General features: G+C 36.7%; 3 protein-coding genes across 4 annotated transcripts in view; 2 read left to right on the top strand and 1 right to left on the bottom strand.

Moving 5' to 3' along the window:
• kcng4b (potassium voltage-gated channel, subfamily G, member 4b) overlaps positions 1 to 5,620 on the top strand; it is a 19,026-nt gene extending 13,406 nt beyond the window's left edge. Inside the window, exon 2 of one of the 2 annotated variants that reach the window (XR_009271979.1) lies at positions 4,130 to 4,269. Coding sequence is in view for 1 of the 2 variants with exons in the window: in XM_058781525.1 (XP_058637508.1) it covers positions 4,130 to 4,936 (807 nt within the window). In the remaining variant the exon portion in view is untranslated. Of the gene's footprint in view, positions 1 to 4,129 lie in introns of both variants that reach the window. The other variant, XM_058781525.1, reaches the window with a different exon arrangement.
• The window catches only part of LOC131543767 (uncharacterized), a 24,796-nt gene extending 11,872 nt beyond the window's left edge, over positions 1 to 12,924 (bottom strand). Inside the window, exon 1 of the mRNA XM_058781524.1 lies at positions 12,763 to 12,924. The gene's annotated coding sequence lies outside the window, so the exon portion shown is untranslated. The remainder of the gene's footprint in view (positions 1 to 12,762) is intronic.
• On the top strand, positions 6,929 to 20,142 carry LOC131543765 (beta-1,3-galactosyltransferase 2). The gene is made up of 2 exons (XM_058781520.1): positions 6,929 to 7,031; positions 17,037 to 20,142. The coding sequence occupies exons 1-2, from the start codon at positions 7,006 to 7,008 to the stop codon at positions 18,097 to 18,099; spliced, it is 1,089 nt and encodes a 362-aa protein (XP_058637503.1). The 5' UTR covers positions 6,929 to 7,005; the 3' UTR covers positions 18,100 to 20,142.

Raw genomic sequence — 20,142 nt, 5'->3', positions numbered from 1 at the left:
GAGGTGCAAATTATTATAATTAACAGAAAGTGCAATCAAACAACGAAACCTCAACGAAAATGCAGAATAGAAATAGAAGGAAACGAAAGTATTCCTTCCCAACAGCAGGTAAATAATTTAAACAACAGATCTATGACTAAGTATCGCAACACTTACGAGCTGCTGTCCGCCTCTTCTGGTGAATATTCGGCTTCTCCCGACTTGTAATAGCGAACAGGCAGTTTAAATACTTTTACAGTCGCTGTGGCCGGCTTCTGATTGGCCCAGCCAATAGCCTTGTGCAAATAACTCAAGACGAAACTAACACTTCGCTAGCAAGGAGCACTGAAAATGATCCAGGTTCCTTCTTAGCCGAGGTGCAAATTATTATAATTAACAGAAAGTGCAATCAAACAACGAAACCTCAACGAAAATGCAGAATAGAAATAGAAGGAAACGAAAGTATTCCTTCCCAACAGCAGGTAAATAATTTAAACAACAGATCTATGACTAAGTATCGCAACACTTACGAGCTGCTGTCCGCCTCTTCTGGTGAATATTCGGCTTTTATTGGCTATTATTGTCCCCCCCTGCTGTCAGATGAAATTTACGCCCCTGAGTCACGGTTGTCTGAACCAATGAGCATTAAGCTGTGTCGTCAGTCAGTCGTTTCCCATCATGCTTTTGGTCAGCGCAGTCGGTGGAGAGCAACTGCGCGCGACTGCTCAATCCGACACAGCCGCCTCGCGCACACGTTTTTGGCACACGTCAGCATGACATCAGAGCAAGGCGGACATAACTTGGACACTTTTCTAACCGGCATGCACCTCGCAGTGATCACCGGTGATCGTTTCTGCGCAAATTTTGCTCATCTCAAACAAGCCTATTATCCCAGTAACTGCACCCCGCCTTCAATTTTGAATCTGTCTTTCATTACATATTTCCTTTAATAAAGCAAAAATGTCAATGTCAATAGTTACATTGTTTTTTTGTTGTTGTTTTTATTTTTTATTTTTTGGGGGGTCATTTCTACAGAAACGTCCACTTTTGGTATGGCAAAATGTCTTAAAATGTATATATATATATTTTTTTACATTTAAACTTAGACCACATTATTAGATTACCTTTTGACTTTGTGAATACATATAAATGACAGCTTAATTATTATTTTTTTTTTAGCTTTTTTGTGCAATTATTTCAAGACCACATGTATAATTTTTTGTCACTGGTGTTACCTTCTTTAGCAATATTAAAAGTTTTTATGAAATATTATTTCTAAAAAAAAATTTCAGCACATGTAGTCAGAGTTAAAGAAAAATAATGAAAATGCAAGAAATAAGGAGATTGTTTTATTTATTTAATGTGACAGACAAAACAGTACAGTAACACAGCACAGTAACACCAGTGACATACATTAGGCCTGATATACTGATCGTCACTGGTGTTATCCATAAGGAAGGTAACACCAGTGACAGTAACACCAGTGACATACATTAGGCCTGATATACTGATCGTCACTGGTATTATCCATAAGGAAGGTAACACCAGTGACAGTAACACCAGTGACATACATTAGGCCTGATATTGATCGCCACTGGTGTTATCCATAAGGAAGGTAACACCAGTGACAGTAACACCAGTGACATACATTAGGCCTGATATACTGATCGTCACTGGTGTTATCCATAAGGAAGGTAACACCAGTGACAGTAACACCAGTGACATACATTAGGCCTGATATACTGATCGTCACTGGTATTATCCATAAGGAAGGTAACACCAGTGACAGTAACACCAGTGACATACATTAGGCCTGATATACTGATCGTCACTGGTGTTATCCATAAGGAAGGTAACACCAGTGACAGTAACACCAGTAACATACATTAGGCCTGATATACTGATCGTCACTGGTATTATCCATAAGGAAGGTAACACCAGTGACAGTAACACCAGTGACATACATTAGGCCTGATATACTGATCGTCACTGGTGTTATCCATAAGGAAGGTAACACCAGTGACAGTAACACCAGTGACATACATTAGGCCTGATATGCTGATCGTCACTGGTGTTATCCATAAGGAAGGTAACACCAGTGACATACATTAGGCCTGATATACTGATCGTCACTGGTATTATCCATAAGGAAGGTAACACCAGTGACAGTAACACCAGTGACATACATTAGGCCTGATATGCTGATCGTCACTGGTGTTATCCATAAGGAAGGTAACACCAGTGACAGTAACACCAGTGACATACATTAGGCCTGATATATTGATCGTCACTGGTGTTATCCATAAGGAAGGTAACACCAGTGACAGTAACACCAGTGACATACATTAGGCCTGATATTGATCGTCACTGGTGTTATCCATAAGGAAGGTAACACCAGTGACAGTAACACCAGTGACATACATTAGGCCTGATATACTGATCGTCACTGGTATTATCCATAAGGAAGGTAACACCAGTGACAGTAACACCAGTGACATACATTGGGCCTGATATGCTGATCGTCACTGGTGTTATCCATAAGGAAGGTAACACCAGTGACAGTAACACCAGTAACATACATTGGGCCTGATATACTGATCGTCACTGGTATTATCCATAAGGAAGGTAACACCAGTGACAGTAACACCAGTGACATACATTAGGCCTGATATATTGATCGTCACTGGTGTTATCCATAAGGAAGGTAACACCAGTGACAGTAACACCAGTGACATACATTAGGCCTGATATACTGATCGTCACTGGTATTATCCATAAGGAAGGTAACACCAGTGACAGTAACACCAGTGACATACATTAGGCCTGATATTGATCGTCACTGGTGTTATCCATAAGGAAGGTAACACCAGTGACAGTAACACCAGTGACATACATTAGGCCTGATATGATCGTCACTGGTGTTATCCATAAGGAAGGTAACACCAGTGACATACATTAGGCCTGATATACTGATCGTCACTGGTATTATCCATAAGGAAGGTAACACCAGTGACAGTAACACCAGTGACATACATTAGGCCTGATATATTGATCGTCACTGGTGTTATCCATAAGGAAGGTAACACCAGTGACAGTAACACCAGTGACATACATTAGGCCTGATATATTGATCGTCACTGGTGTTATCCATAAGGAAGGTAACACCAGTGACAGTAACACCAGTGACATACATTAGGCCTGATATACTGATCGTCACTGGTGTTATCCATAAGGAAGGTAACACCAGTGACAGTAACACCAGTGACATACATTAGGCCTGATATACTGATCGTCACTGGTGTTATCCATAAGGAAGGTAACACCAGTGACAGTAACACCAGTGACAATTTTCATGAAAATGCATTTTACAAAATGTCTGCTGCAAGGTATCAAGCCACATGTTGTCAATCATGGTATACTCACTAAATTAAGTAGTTTAATCCATTTATATTATAGTTTTTTACATTTCCTAACAATAAATAGGTCACACCAGTGACATCAACTAAAAGCTTCATATGAAATCATGAGATAAATGAGAAAATTGATCATAACTGAAAAGAAACAGTGGACTAAACATGGGCCTTTTTCATAGATGTTTAGAAAATAGGAAGGAGGAAGTCGAGTGATGTCATCAGTGTGATTTTTTTATTATTCCAAAATAAAAGACTTTTGTTAAGCGGTAACACCAGTGACACAACTCCAGGCGACCACTGTTTTCATTATATATTTTATAATATTTTTTGGCATTTTGTTTTATCATGCCATTTATATCATATATTTGATAGTTATGAATAGACTTTTGCATTTTAAATGGTAGAAAATCCTGTCCTCAAAATAAAGCACTTTCCCGCTGTACATGGCTGTGGGGACGAGCAGTTTTGTGGTACTTGGAAAATCTATATAATTAATAAAAATAAAATAATGCCACATTGATGGCTCAGGAAGGTGTATTTGTTCAAATAACATAGTTTCATTTTAAAATATAAAAAAATTGTAACCCTAATGTGTATTTCAATATCTCTTTAAAGTCTAGGGACAGAAAAGTGGACGTTTCTGTAGAATGACCCTTTTACAGATTTTGTATTCCATGCTTTAGTAAGTGATGTTTAATCTAAACATTCACCCGATTTCCCTAATTGTTCTTTTACAGGGTGAATGCTCAGAAAAATGTCGCAACATATTCATAGTGGAAACGGTGTGCGTGGCCTGGTTCTCCATGGAGTTTTTGTTGCGCTTCCTGCAGGCTCAAAGCAAACTGCAGTTTGTTCAAAATCCACTTAATATCATAGATGTCATAGCCATTCTACCATACTACATTTCTTTGGTTGTCAATAGCGAAGATGAATCTGAAGAAGCCGAGCTTAATGGTAGCGCTGGTCGTGGATATTTAGATAAGCTGGGTTTAATTCTGCGAGTCATGCGTGCCCTGCGAATCCTGTATGTGATGCGACTGGCACGACACTCACTGGGCCTTCAGACACTGGGTCTTACGATACAACGGAGTATGCGAGAATTTGGACTCCTGCTTCTCTTCCTCTGCGTGGCTGTAGCTCTATTCTCACCTCTCATACATTTGGCAGAGAAAGAATTCACAAAGGACAAGCCCACTGGGCCTCACAGCTTTAGCAGCATTCCTGCTTCCTATTGGTGGGCTATCATATCCATGACGACAGTTGGCTACGGTGACATGATACCACACAGTATACCTGGCCAGGTTGTTGCCTTTAGCAGCATACTGAGTGGTATTCTTATCATGGCTTTTCCAGCTACATCTATCTTCCATGTGTTTTCACGTTCATACCACGAGCTGAAACGTGAACATGAAATGATTTGTAAAGAAGAGCGAGCGGCCACCTTGGATGCTAAAGAGGATGCCCAGAGAGTGCTGGAGAGACACTCTTTTTCTTGGGCCAGCAATAATAGTAATAGTCAAAGCAAGGGCAAGTCAGCAAGTTAGCCAGCGAGCTGCAATGACATCTGATCTATTATTTGCATATCTCTTCATACTTTGCTGGTTTTCTTATTTTCTACATGTGATTTTGAATCAGTTGGAATGTGATTTCTGCGACAAATCAATAAAATAAGTATCTGTACCATTAAAATAACTGAGGTTTTGATGTATACACATATGATGTGTTCCTTTACCCTTAAACATAAAAATGTGTCTGTATTTGTGATTATTGTTCCATTTTATACATTTATATTGTGATTGAAATTATTCATTCAGGCCACACCACATTACCATGTCACAGATTACCAGTCACAGCCTTTTAATTGCAGTTACCTTCAACCTTTTGGTATTTGTGGTTTGCATAATTTATTAATCCATATTTCTGAAAACACAAGCTCAAGCAGCTCAAGAATCTGATAAGCCAAATAATTGGTACCTATTATATGCAATTTTTCTTGGAGAAAAAACATAATAAAGGTTTATATCTACTTCAAGGAGTCACTACTTTTGTTTCAGCAAATTAACATCTTTTTAGGCATACTTAACGTTACTGGTACAATATATAATGAAAGAAAAAGTCTAAATGACATTAGAGCACACGAGTATGTTTAGACTTTTCTTTGATTGTACAATGAAGTATGTTGCTTTGTTAAGCCACATAATAACATGCATATTCATTATTCTAATATGTTTGTCATCGTCAGAGACAGCTGGCCAATAGAGGGCGATAGCGAGCCACCCTCGCCGAACCACACACAAAATAATAATTATATTATTAAGAAATTATAAAAAATTGATGTCTGCTTCATGATATGATATGATATGTGCAAAATATATGCTGTATGTCCCCATGTAGTGTCTGTTGGCATCTCCTGTTATTGCAGCTTTACATTTGCTGTTGCACTGTATACAGAAATTGTGACTTATTAATTTATTTTTAATTTACCTTGAAAAAAGCTTTGTTTTGTGAGAATCATTCTTAGATTTTATCCTGAAATATTAACAATTATACTTATTTAAAATGTTTTTCTTGAAAGTATTTTTCTTAAACTTTTTCTTTATCTCTTTAGCATTAAATAAAGGAATGTTTGCTAAAACTGTTGTGGCACAACATGCCATTGATTATCATGCGGCTTGACTTTTTTATTTTTTTCCCCTCAATATCACTGACCCATTTTGACTTAAATATCTAAACTTGCTAATGATAGTTAGACTACGTCGATCAGGCTGCTGACAACGTTGCAGTTTTTATTTATTTATTTATTTTTGGTCTATTGCGTGACGCAAAACTCACAAATGTCTTTTATTATTCATGTGTCAGTTATGAAACCGTGTGAAATGAGCAGCACACTTTTTCCCAGTACTTGAAAGGCTAGAAATGCTTCTACACTTTCAAATGTTCCTTATTTAGCTTTACCTTTACTTTCTTTCTCTCATTTTTCCTTTTCACCTATAGTAGGTTGTTTATGAATTTGTTCAAAGGTTTTGTGCCAAGAGTCACTCATGCGGCATTTAACTCTCTTAGACCTGTATGATAAGCCACAGTATGATCTAATGATAAAATATGTAAACACATGAATATAGGTGTGTCTTTTGACACGCTAGCAGCAGATTAGCAGATTTGTCTTTTACCTTTAATAACCACAGTACAATACCGTGAGATGATAATGTGTTTGGTGTTGTCTCAGTCTCATATGACAAAAATAATTACGATCAACCCCTGGAGAGAGACACGTTCATACACATACTGTAGAATTACTAGCCAGTACAGTTTATTCTGCTTTCATAATCTCTTAGCATGACCTCATTATCTATACTAATGTATTGGAAAATCATATGTTAGTTTCTAAGTGAATGACTGGCTTTGTGTAATTCAGATGATCTTCACTAATGTTTGTAGCATATATCATAGTAGACCATGTTGTTTCCTTCTTATGTCTGATAGGGGGTGGAACTAGTTATGCAAAAAAAAAGAAAAAAGGTTTGTTTCACTATGTGCTTCACACTCACTGTACACGGTGCCTTGCCATGGTAGTGCTTGATAATGCGTATGAAATTCTTCAAACAGAGGAAAAATGGTGGAAGACTGTGAAAAACAAAGGTAAAGCTCCAATGCTTCTGTTTTAATTTGTATATTAAATTATAACGACATAACATATTTTCATTTAAGTTACTACCCACATTGTAGGAAATGGACCTTACATTTAACAACGATTCAATTTGTAAAATCTTTTTAGAAGTGGCATATAGATTTAGATAAGAACAGTTTCTATCCACCTTGTGCATGAGTTGCAAAACATTAAATATAAGATTTTTGATGCTTTTATTAACCGTAGTACCTTATCATATATACCTTGTACAGCATCACTGTGTGTATTAAAGGGTTACTCCACCCCAAAATGAAACTTTTGTCATTAATCACTTACCCCCGTGTCGTTCCAAACCTGTAAAAGCTTCGTTTGTCTTCGGAACACAATTTAAGATATTTTAGATGAAAACCGGGAGGCTTGTGACTGTCCCCATTGACTGCCAAACAATTAACACTGTTGAGGCACAGAAAAGTACTATAAAAACATCGTCAGAATAGTCCATCTGCCATCAGTGGTTCAATCATAACGTTATGAAGCTACGAGAATACTTTTTGTACAAAAAAAAACGGCTTTATTCAACAATTTGTCTCCTCTGTGTCAGCATAGTGTCATTTCGGAGAATATCCGCTGGATGCAAACTGTGTACACTGTGTAAACTGTAGGGTTGTGAATCTGCACTGGTTTCATGATTCAATTCGATTACGATTATCATGTCAACGATTCGATTCAATTCGATATCACGATGCATCCCAATGCATCACGATTATATCAAATTTATTTTGTGCATTTTTATTAAATTATATAAGCAGGCTACTTTTTAAATTAATTGTTAATTAATTAATTAGTATTTTAATTAATATATAATTAACTAATTATTGTTAAGAATTAAAAGTAAATATAGCTTTAAAACATACAAGCAAATATAAAGTGATAAAGGGTGGAAAAGACAATTACAAGTGATAAACAAAAAGCACTTTCAGTATCTGGGAGTGCTTTAAGTATCGAAAGTTTACAGATAATCATAGTTATGGGTTTTTCTTTTTTCCTTAGCATTATTGCCATTTGATTATTACTGATGAGCACAGGCGGACATTACTTGAATGAAAGTACACTCAAAAAGTGCTGGTCAAATATTACTCCATTCCAAGTAAAAGTTGTAAAGACAGATTTTTACTTAAGTAAAAGTACAGAAGTACTTGCTTTTAAAAGTATTTAAGTACCAAAAGTAAATTTCCTTTTTTATGTCAATGTCAATTATTGTTGTACGTATTTGCAATACCTCCCCAGACAGCAACATAGTTTTGGCCCAGATCCAGCCCACATCTGGCCCGTGTGAAATCCATGATTGGGCCGTATCTGGGCCGACACTGCTTGCTGTCTGGGTCTGAAGCAACTTACAATACATTACACCTACTGAATAGACTGACTAGCTTGTAGTATCTTTGGAATAAAGAGCTTTTAGAATGTTAAAAACCTATGGGGGAAAAAAACAAAAACCAAAATTCTTATTTAACACCCCTTCCCACCCCCACAAAAGCAAGATGATAGTAATCTCACACAGCTCTTACAGTGTGTGCACACATCTAGCCACTGTCAACAGAGTGGACAGTGAAATCCTGTAAATACAGAGTGATAAGGAAGAAAAAAAATAAAATCACACCTGCTTTAAAACCCAGCAACACAACTGTAGCTGTATAACTTTACAACAGCAACACTGCTTTAACAAAAAAGCAAATCAGCAAGACTTATTTGAGATCAAAACAAAAATTTCAAAAATGCTGTCTAATTTCTCATATTGAAGCTTGGTCAGGATCACTTGGCGTCGCTTTTTGACGCTCAAGGTACACTTTAGCGTCATTTTTCGACGTGCAGGGTCCTCCGTTGCTTTAAATAGGAAACCCTTAGCGTCAATATGCCGACGCCATACTGAGAATTGTATCGTCATAATTAAATTATATATTGGGTAATAACATTGCCATTATTGCATATATGTTGGGGTGTGATTTTTCAATGTAAACAGCCACAACAGTTTTATTTATATTACATTATTTACACATTATGATCACATAACCCAACCCCTGTCCCTAAACCTACCATTTGTCAATAAAACACAAGATATAACAGGCAGATACAACTACCGTCATAATTTATTAAAAAAAATATGAATATTCCAAGTCTTCCGAGGCAAAACATTTGATTTGTGAGAGGAGTAGACGCGTTAAGCTCATCCCGTATGCTGCAGTCTCGTCTGTGCGCGAATTCAAAAAATGCCGCCAGAAGAAGCCTTGGTTGTGAAATGCTATTGGCTCTTGTGTGTCTCGTGACCGATTGCGTTATGCTGTTCTGACAGGCTATTGGCTCTTCTGTGTCTCGTGACCAATTGCGTCATGCTACGGGACGGGAGTATTTTTTTGAATGAGATGTGAGCAGGTTAACAGAGCGGGATCATTTTCAGCGATTACAACCTTATGTTTTGCTCTCTTCTTCTCATAAAGACTTCGTATGGCTTCAGAAGACCTGGAATGCAGCACGACTTGTTTGTAATGCTTTTATACTGCTTGTTTAAGGGCAGTTTTTGCAATAAATACCGGTGACTGCACTTACATTTGCCTGTTACGTGTTTTATGTTGTTCAGAAGTGGGTAGGTTTAGGGTAGGGGTGGGTTAGGTGCTCCAATAAAAGTATAAATGTATATAAAATTATTTATATTTTTTACAAATGCATGCAAACCATTAAACTAAGACAAACAACTGAAAACAACGGAGGAGAACGTATGTTATTTTCCATAAGCGTCTTGACCTGACGCATAAAGCAAGCAATTGAAAGTAATGGAGTTCCTATCTTGTCATATACTGACGCCTAGGGCCACTTTTGGCGTCTTCATAGTGACGCGAAAGGCGTTTGACCATGCTTCAGTTTTTGACGCCTTGGGAGTGAGAATGGGTTGGATTCAGTTATGATGGATGCTGTCACACATTGAAAAATACGTGCTTTCATGCTAAAAGACTTTGTATTATGCTCTTTAACAAAGACATATGGTAGGCTATGGCATATTGATAAATGTATAAATTAATGAATTTTATATTTTAAAAAAGAAACAAGTTTGATTGTTCATTTGAATTTATTTCTCTCTCTCTCACACGCACACACGCAAACACAACTTAAAATACGCCATAATGTTTGCTCATAAAGGTAAGAGTAATACATCATTCGGAACTGTAAAGGATCTACTTTTATTTGTGTGCATTCACAATATAAAAAAACATTGTGCTTTTATTAAAATAAATAGGAAAACAGAGGATAGGCTTGCCGTCTCGTCTTGAACAGGAGCGCTTCACAATGATGAACCGAAACTCAACGAATTGAGTCACAAATATGTTAAATATATCTATAGAAAGCTTTAAATTACTACTTTAAAACGAAATAATTCAAATCGAAAACAAAAACTCTTTCATTATGTAATCCGTAAAGATGCATTTCTCTCTAAAGGCACGTCCAATGAGGAGATGGCAAGTCATTTTTCATCACCGTCTAAAATATAAAAATAAGGAAAAGCCTAAAACAGGCCCGATTGTATTTTTTTCTGATTTTTACGTTGCTCTGCTCTTAATTCCTTAACATTTAAAAGGATTTTCTGCAAAGTAATTTTTTCTGCATGATATGTGAATTATTTAGTAGCCTATTTTTTAATCCATGCAGCAAAATGCTTTAAAAACAGCTTTAAAAATTACTTTATTGCATTCCAGAAGATTTTAAATAACTTTTCACTATAAATTTTACGGGTAGCTTGAATGTAAAACATTGTCATGAATTTGTTCTATTCCCATTTGTAAAATAGGCTACAAATTAATTGTTGTAGTCTAACCCGATCTCATGAAAGTGCGTATAGCACGATTTTCTCTTTCTATTTGACGTAATGTTTATAAGCAGAAATGGACTGTGGCATGCAAAAACTGATACGTTCATTATTAATGGCATGGCTGGTTCAGTCGAGAGAAATACGGCTATAATTTACTGCTGAAATGTTTGCTGGGCAAATCTCAGGTCAGTCTGAGCGCTCATGGTACACACAGTGCGTACATCTGCAGGCGCCATGACCACAAATGACACAAGCATGAAATGATGGTTCTCAATTTTGAATTGGGTTTCTGCAATGTGCTCCCCGGGTAAGACCACATCCTCTGAAAGTTGAAGAACAGAAAAAAAACAGCAAGAAAAAATGAGAGAGAACCAGTTCCTAATAATGTTACACGTAAGTAACGTTAGTTACCATGACACAGGGGCGTAGCAGCCATTTTAAAAGTGGAATTACTAAGTACTAAGTACATTCATGTTCATATAATAAATTCTAAATAGAATACCAATTGGCGTTTTAGAGCATCATAGTTGCAATTTTGGGAACGTGCCATGATAGCTTACAGGAACCTATTTTGTGATATCATACTCAAATTTGAAAAATAACTTCAGGACTTGGGACTTTAAGACCACTGTGAACATCTATATTTAAACCCACTGTGGACATCTATATTTTCTGATGAAGTAAAAATATACTTTTTGTGAAATAAAGATATTTTATGGACAATATTTAAATTACACTATACTTGAATAATAACGTTTATCTTAATTCTTAACACTTATTCACAGATAATTCTACTCCGGATAATTCTACTTTAAAAAATGTAGGAGCACAGTCAAAAATTTAGGAGCACCTTCTAATCAATAATCAAAAATTCTGATAAAAAAATTAACCTTCCCATTAAGAGGCAATATTTGACTCCTTAAAGTGATTTACAGGGAATTTTGTTTTTACCTTTGTAATGGCATTTTTGTAACTTTATTAAAAGTATGTCATCTTTTATGTCAAATAAAAAAATTGTTGATATACGCTGGAGCTGTCTATGAGCAGAATGGCGTCTAAGCGATTGTGGTGTTCTGTTCTCGGGTGCAATAATGAACACAGCAGTCATTTTGATGTTCCTAAGTCCGAACCGCTGAAGACACAGTGGCTGAGTTTTGCTTTTGAAGGGAATATTCCCCACGAGCAACGTCAATGTTTTCATGTTTGCGCGAATCATTTTTCACCAGACTGCTTTATAAATGAAGGTCAGTATAAAGCTGGTTTTGCTAAGAAGCTGCTCCTGAAAAAAGAATCGGTACCAACTATTCGTGTTCCTGCTGAACCTCCAGAAGAAGTGTGTGTAACGTTTAATTAACCTTTATATTAATCTTTATATTAATCTTTGCAAATCGCTAGCACGCTTCACGATGTATGTGGCTAATGTTTACATTCAGGGTACATGCATGTTTTCTATTTACGACGTTCTCAATATACTTAATAATCCCACGTTTATAATGAACAAAACGTTATGGTTATTGTGTTATTACAAACTGTGTACGCAGATATTAAAGTTAACATTATAACACTACACTAAGCTTACTTTTGTAGATGGTTTATAACGGTGTCTGTTAAGAAGTAATGTAAAAAATTTAAATAAATAAAAAACAGTTATAACTGCATGAAAATTAATGGTTTCCGCCCTGAGAGTTGTACCTAACACTGCATAGATAACGTTATGCATCACTGACAAGCCTACATTTACCGAATTTATTTTTCATGACCATTAGCTGTAACATCAATCGGTCAATGAACTAACGTATCAGTAAACACATAGCGTTCGTATCTCACTACTCTACCTGACAGTACACACAAAAATAGATAAAAGTGACATTACGTTAACCAACCATTCAGAAACGTCCTGTTCGAGCCTTAATTGTCGAACTTCTTCGGGGCCGTCATCCTGTTCCGGGTCCGACTCCGGTTCGAATTGATACGGTTGCACAGTATCCTCAGAGACTCCCGCTGCCATTCTTCAAAATATACCCTCAACTGTTGTCAAGGCAACACTCCACGTGTGTTAGGTCAAAACGCCCCACAGAACAGAGGGCGGGCGAGCAAAGCTCATTAGCATTTAAAAACACACGCACTAAAACGGTGTGCTGAAAACAGAGCTGTTTTTGAGCAGGTAAAATGAGTGTTTTCTTACAATACTAATGAGAATTTTTAATTAAAGTATATTACAAACTTTCAATTTAGACCCTAAAGAATCATATTAGCTTGTACAAAAATGGCATTATATGACCCCTTTAAAAATTAAAATAAAACTGCCAGTAGGTGACGTCAAGTCACTGATTTGATCACTGAATCATTCATTCAATTGATTCTTTTGAACAGCTGATTCATTCAGGAAGGAAGTGCGTGGGTGTTTCTCAAACGGAAGGCTGGATCCTACCGAGGCTGCGTCCTTCCTAGTTCAGCCCTTCAGAGTCTTGTAGGCTTGAGTCCTCATCGGCATATAAACGCTAGAATGAGACGCTCTAGTAAGTGCGCGTGGCTACGTCACATATGTTCCCGCCCTTACCGTCACGGCACAAAAACACTAATAAAACTTAGTTTTGGAAAAAAACCTTTGTATTACAAATCTTTATATTATTTGGCTTTCTATTAATGCAATACAATGAAAAACCGCCATCTATGATCTCCCTGTGGCATAAATTATTGGAAGTTTAGCGTTTAGTAAGTAATTTACACCAAAACAAAAGATAACATCTATCCTTTCATGTCCGAAAACATTATTTTTGTCTTAGATTTCATAATAAATTCAGACAAGCTCAGTCGTTTTTCGTCAGTTTATTTCAACATTATGAAGCTGCAGGCCCGGAGGCCCAACTGCACACTCAGACCTGCACGCTCAGACAGTGCCTCCTGCTGTTTGGAAGATTATCTACCCTGATTAGATAAGATTACCTAACCTGAATTCAATTGCTGATAGATTGCAACTTACACTATTTTTCTACTAGAAAATATTACGCTATGACTGAATGCATTATTATATAAAATAGTACACATACTAGGTTATGATTTAATGCATTAAGTCTGGTTTAGTTTTATTAATTGTATTTGTAAATAGAAATTGTTCAGTTACTTAAATATTTTCATGGTCATTTATTGTTTTCCTAATTATTAAGGATTTATCACATTCTTTAGTATTGAGTTAGGGGATGAACATTAACTCTATATTTACATACAATAAATTATAGTGCTCGGAGTCATTTTCTCACACCAAACTTTATTTTTGTATTCTTTTTGAGGTTCTACAATTCATCGAGCTGTAAACAATGCAGAGAAAAACGGTGAAAAAAATAATTTTGTTCATAATGTATATATTACATATTAAATAACATCAAAAAAAAATGCTTTACATTCTTGTTGGGGAGATTTTTCATTTCTCAAGCAATTATTCTGTCAAATTCCTCAACTTCACTAAAATAAAAGATAAAAATGCTGTTGTCAGAAATGTTGTGTAACACAAAAATCCAACAGTTTTTGTACAAACAAAAATTTGAAACATACCTTGACTGATAAATGGGGCCCTGGAGGAACACCTCTTCAGCCTCCTGCCAAGACAAGCCCTGCAGCTCGCAAAGGCCATGAATGATGGCCTGTACAAATAAACCAATTAATAAAACAAAACATGCACACACTGCAGAACATAAACATGCTCATGTTCAAACATGTTTTGGGCTTACCTCTGGGAGGAGACATCCACAAATGAACTCCACCTCATCATTGTAAGTCAGCTGCGTTTGGGTTTTATTAAGAACTCCTTTCATGTAGTTACAAAGGGTTGTCAGGGACGGCTCATTCTCAATGTAGACAGGCACTTGAAAACGGGGTGGAAACCACTTTGAGTATTTCCTTTGGGTCATAGAAGGAAATTATATTTAATATGTAAATGCACAAGTCATTAATTACATCACAAAATGGACAGTGGAAATGACTGCAGCATTCGGTGCACTGTATTAGTTCTGGCAGAGACCCCCCTTTTTGAATTGTAATATCCATCTGGGAAAAAATACACAAGTCACACTGAGCTCATATTGTCAATTCTACGCAAATTACTTGATATTTTGATGAAAGTAAACTCAAGGCCGCATTTTATTCCAAAGATCTTATTTGTAATTATTACAGAACTTTTTCTAATTGCTACACTGTTATTGTGTTACTGTTATTGTCTGTGGTAGCACTTTAAGATTTGTAAAGTACAATAAAAAGAATGTGCAATATTGTTTTTCTTACACATACTACTACTACTAATAGTAAATGTAGTAGTAATATTAGTATGAAATAATAGTAGTTAATACAGTAATACATACAGTAGACCTACATAGTTCTAAAATATGTTACAAATAATAATTGTATTATATATTATACATTTTATTTTAACATTTTTACTTTAACGTTTTTTTATTTTGTTAGAAAACATATTAAGTATCCCAGAATGGTACAATAACACAGAAAATAAGAGCAAGCTGTAAATATTATAAAATAATGCTATCTTTCGACACTAATTTTGATCAAACCAAACACTGACTAAGCTAGTAATAATAGGTTACACACCGCGTGTTTGAAAATAACTGGGGAGAACAAAATTCACGGCTTATTTTGTCGAACTATCTATCTAAACTATCATTAAATACTAAAATAGGCTATTTGTTTGTTGGTGTAATAAGATGTCACATTGATTTATGCCATAAAACCTGTTAATTTTCAGGAATCGCTTTAATAAAATTAATAACCTTACTTACGTGTCCGATGTTGCTACTTGCGAGCAGTTTTATAATGTTGGAAATTATTACGGTACACACGCTACAAAACAAATGTTCTTCCAAACAGCAGGAGGCACTGTCTGAAAAAACGATAGTTCTGGGAGTGCTGGTCTGAGCGTGCAGGTCTGAGTGTGCAGTTGGGCCTCCGGGCCTGCAGCTTCACCCTACTCGTTTATTTTCATAAAATGGAATGGGTACAAAGGATTGTGGGTGATTGAAGGTTGCGGAGGATACATCCCATGCATCCTTCAAATTCAGCTGAAAGAAGGACGCGAAACGAAGGCTGTCTTCCAAGGATCCTTCCGATTGAGATGGCCTTCAGCGACGTTTGATGGCGTGGCAGCCGAGATATGCAACCTTTGTAGGATGCAGCCTTCCGTTTGAGAAACACCCCGTGTCTTTATGAATGGGTAATTGAATCATTGACTCACCAGAATCCTTTAAAAACGCAAACGTAATCGTTTTCTGGGGTGTATTTTACCCCAGACCGCCAAAGAGCAAAGACGTGAATGAATGAAACCGCGAGAGCAACGGGAGATTTGAAGCTCATGGCAGATGCGCCCAAGAGATGACTCGCCAGTGATTGGCTGAATGTTAGTTCACTCAAATCTGAGTAACAAATCGAATAACGTGGGTGGAAATATTGGCGGTGGGTCAAAAATTGCGGGGGACATAATCACCTGTTTCTAATAGTGCGGGGGACGCAACCGCAGCCACGAGCTTCAGTACAAACAAACACAAAGCGCACGTGAAAGTCTGTCAGTATGTGAGTTTCGTGCATCTAATGTACTGCATTCCAAACAGCAGAAATTAAAGCATATCTAAAGTAAAAGACTAAAATAGCAGCGAGTGTAAGCACTGTCAAGCAATGCGCATGTCTCACAGCGCATATTCTGTGCAATGAAGCCCGGCGCGTTTGTCTGTACGTGCCATATGCGGGAAAAAAGCTATAAGCTCAGATTTTAAAATAGAGAGTGCATTTTTAATACTAGCGTGACAAGCCATATGTGAATGACGTCATATGCTATAATCGATTATGGTCTATTACTGCATCGATGCAGAATTGTCCACATCCGCATCGCGATGCAACAGTTAATTTCGACACCCCTAGTAAACTGTGACTGTGACAGTCACAAGCCTCCCTTTTTTCATCTAAAATATCTTAAATTGTGTTCCGAAGAGGAAGGAAGCTTTTACGGGTTTGGATCGACATGGGGGTAAGTGATTAATGGCAAAATTTTCATTTTGGGGTGGAGTAACCCTTTAATGATAACAAAAGTTTATTTAGATGAATGCATCAATACACAACATGCCAAAAGATAGGTCAAACATTTTTTTTCTCTTTTTAGCCATGGCCAATCAAGTAGAGGATGCAGATCTCGTCGTTCGTTTTTTATATTCACCATTTTCCTGGTCCTGTTCCTGTGCTACTACATTGTCCCCAATGAAATCTCAGAATTCTGGACTGTAACAGTTGGATTATTTCTTGCAGAGAACTTTACCATTAAAATGGTCAACAATTTGCTGAATAAGCCTATAGCGCCAACAGTGACTTCTGTGGAAGTGTGGAAGCCTCCTGAACCATATTATGTGGCATACCCACGCAAGTATAATTTAGTTTTCAATGAGCCAGAGAAGTGCCAGAAGGAAAACCCTTTCGTGTTGTTAATGGTACCAGTAGCTCCAAGCAATACAGCTGCTCGGGACGCCATTCGTTCAACTTGGGGATCAGAGAGGTTAGTTGGGGACAAGACCGTGAGCATATTATTTATTTTGGGTCTCCCCACTCCAGAAGAAAGAGAAACGCTTCAACAAAATTTGCTACATGAAAGTGAGAAGTATCATGACCTCATACAAAGTGATTTCTGGGACAGTTACTACAATCTCACCATTAAGACAATGGTAATGCTAGAATGGCTGACTGTTTACTGTCCAAATGCCTCCTACGCAATGAAAGTTGACTCTGATGTGTTTCTCAATGTGAAAACCTTAGTCAATATGCTTCTGTCTGCTCCAAAGCAGAACTATATGACTGGACTTGTGGCTAGGAATGCAGTGGTTCTGAGAAACCCTCGTTCTAAATGGTATCTTCCAAAAACTGTTTATGAGCCACCTTTTTATCCACCCTATGCTCTGGGCTTGGGATATATTTTCACCCTAGACCTGCCAGAAAAACTTGTTAAGGCAGCCCAACTTGTCAAACCAGTTTACATAGAGGATGTATTTCTAGGTCTATGTATGACACATTTAGGAATTGCACTTACCAATCCACCTGATGGAAGCCTATTCAATGTCTTCCCTGTAGAATATAACCGCTGCCGCTATTCAAAACTCATCGCCACAACGACACGAAGCTTGAGAGACCAAGTGGAGTTTTGGAAGGATTTACAGAGACCGGGTACAAATTGCTAACAACAAATAGTTAAATCTGTGTAATGGTCACATGACTTACATGTAACAAAGCTTGCCTGTCTTTTTATACACAACCAAAAACAGGCTATAAGAAAATCTGGGTTAATTATGTGTTTTTGGGTTCACACTGCACAATTTCGACAAAATTTCGACAACCTACAGCCAATGAGGTTGCTTCTGCAAGCAACCATTCTCTCTTTCATATTCTTTTCTTAATTTTTTTCCCCATTGCAAATCAGTGTACAGACAACTTGGATTGAAAGCTTTATTGCAGCCTAAATTAATAAATCCATTCTCGTGTGAGAACGCCTGTCTGTCGTGTGATCTTATGTTATTTCCCATATCAATTATTAAAAGGCAGAGTTACACACTGGTCTGTTATTGTGGTTACATTTCCACGCCCATAAACATGGCACGGCACAAAACCAAAATGTGATTGGTTGCTTTACCTGTCAGTCATAATTTCTGGCACCTTATTTCAATATGAAGGGCCAGGTCAGCTGTTAAGCACTTCCAAAAAAAAAGCTGTATACTGCAGGGCCCAACAATAAGTACAGTCCGATGGCCAGTGTGAAAGATGCTCGGGACAGTTGATGGATTTGTCACTGCTGCATCCTCATGGAAGTTTATCTTTTACACTTCTTTTTAAGCCTTGCCAATTTAAACATTCAAGTGATTTTAAACCATTCAAACGCAAGACGCCATACAAGACAACTCCATTCAGTGCTCGTGACTGTGTTCTCTGTGTACAGCGTGCACACAGACTCTGACAATGCGTAAGCACCGAATTCCTTTTTCGCGTCGTCTTGTGATTTAATGGTCAAATACATGTTGCCAATTTGAATATTCCAGCAATTTTAAAGCATTCAAACACAAGAAGACGAGAATAACAACTTTTAGTGTGTTCTGCGTGCACAGTACACACATATAGAGCTACGTCTCAGGCAATGTGTGAGCACCGAATTGACTTTCTTTACACATCTCCTTGCACTTGGGTGGACAAATATATATAAAAAAGTGTGTCAATATACCGTCTTGACAGTTGGTTATGACTTGGATAAACTGGATGTGCATCATTATATTGTATCTGTGCATGGTTTCTTACAGTGGCCGTGACTAATTTAACAGCTGCTGTCAATGTCCTTAATGTTAATCAAAAAAAAAAAAAAAGAAAGAAAGAAAAAGAAAATCACTCACTGCTCTTGACTGCATAACTTTTGTAGCTTTAACAATGAATGATCTTTATTAATTTATAGAGGGGAAAAAAAATTCAATGTTATCTTACATTTGATTATTCAGTTTCTGTTTTTGTACACCTAAAAACCTAAAGTCTCTTTAATTTGTATCATTGTTCTGTTTATTTATTTGTGCTATTGCTTGTACAGTAATTTGTTCATTTGTTCTTATTTACTGACTTTTCACTTGTCTTTAATAATGCTTGAACTATTTTTGTTAGGCTAGTAGTTTTTGCTGTGGTATCAAAATTATAATCATGAATTGTAAAATTTCACTGGTATCTAAAACTTTGATAGCAACAACTTTTTATTTATTTATTTTTTTTTTTAATGGCAGGGCCAGTGAAAATGTTTGCAGGGCAAGTAAAAAAATTGAACCACCTGCCCAACGGAGCCAGTAGAAAAAAATCCTTAGCCTTGAGCCCTGTACTGTATGCAAACAAGAGGCCATAGGGTAAGGCATTTGTTAAACAAAATGTATTGGTTTTGAAAAGAAAGTGATGGCATTTATAAAGCTTTCAATGACTAAAGTATATTTAAAGTGTTTGTTAATATTTGTGGAAAATAAAAATAAACAGATAGATGCAAATGATTTTATGGTTTGTTTGTTTTTTGTTTGTTTTTTTTAAAATTCCAATTTAATGCAAATTGTAGACAATTAGTTAAAAACATATTTTCACAGACTTACTCTGATTATGGTATTGTATGGTTTTATGGTCATTTTAGTTGTGTGGTCTCTTTGGACAATTTTTAATACTGTAATAATTTACCATCTGACCTAAAAAATTAAAAGACTTTGTGTACTAGA

Source organism: Onychostoma macrolepis, chromosome 07 (genome assembly GCF_012432095.1).
Source record: "Onychostoma macrolepis isolate SWU-2019 chromosome 07, ASM1243209v1, whole genome shotgun sequence".
Classification (NCBI taxonomy): Eukaryota; Metazoa; Chordata; class Actinopteri; order Cypriniformes; family Cyprinidae; genus Onychostoma; species Onychostoma macrolepis.
This window is presented reverse-complemented; position numbering and strand designations above follow the sequence as displayed.

What these genes read in the sequence shown, in the direction of transcription:
- LOC131543765 (XM_058781520.1), top strand. Translation starts at nt 7,006, where the DNA reads ATGGTGGAAGACTGTGAAAAACAAAG. An exon ending in GAAGACTGTGAAAAACAAAG is followed by an intron (nt 7,032 to 17,036) that starts GTAAAGCTCCAA and finishes TTCTCTTTTTAG; the next exon opens with CCATGGCCAATCAAGTAGAG.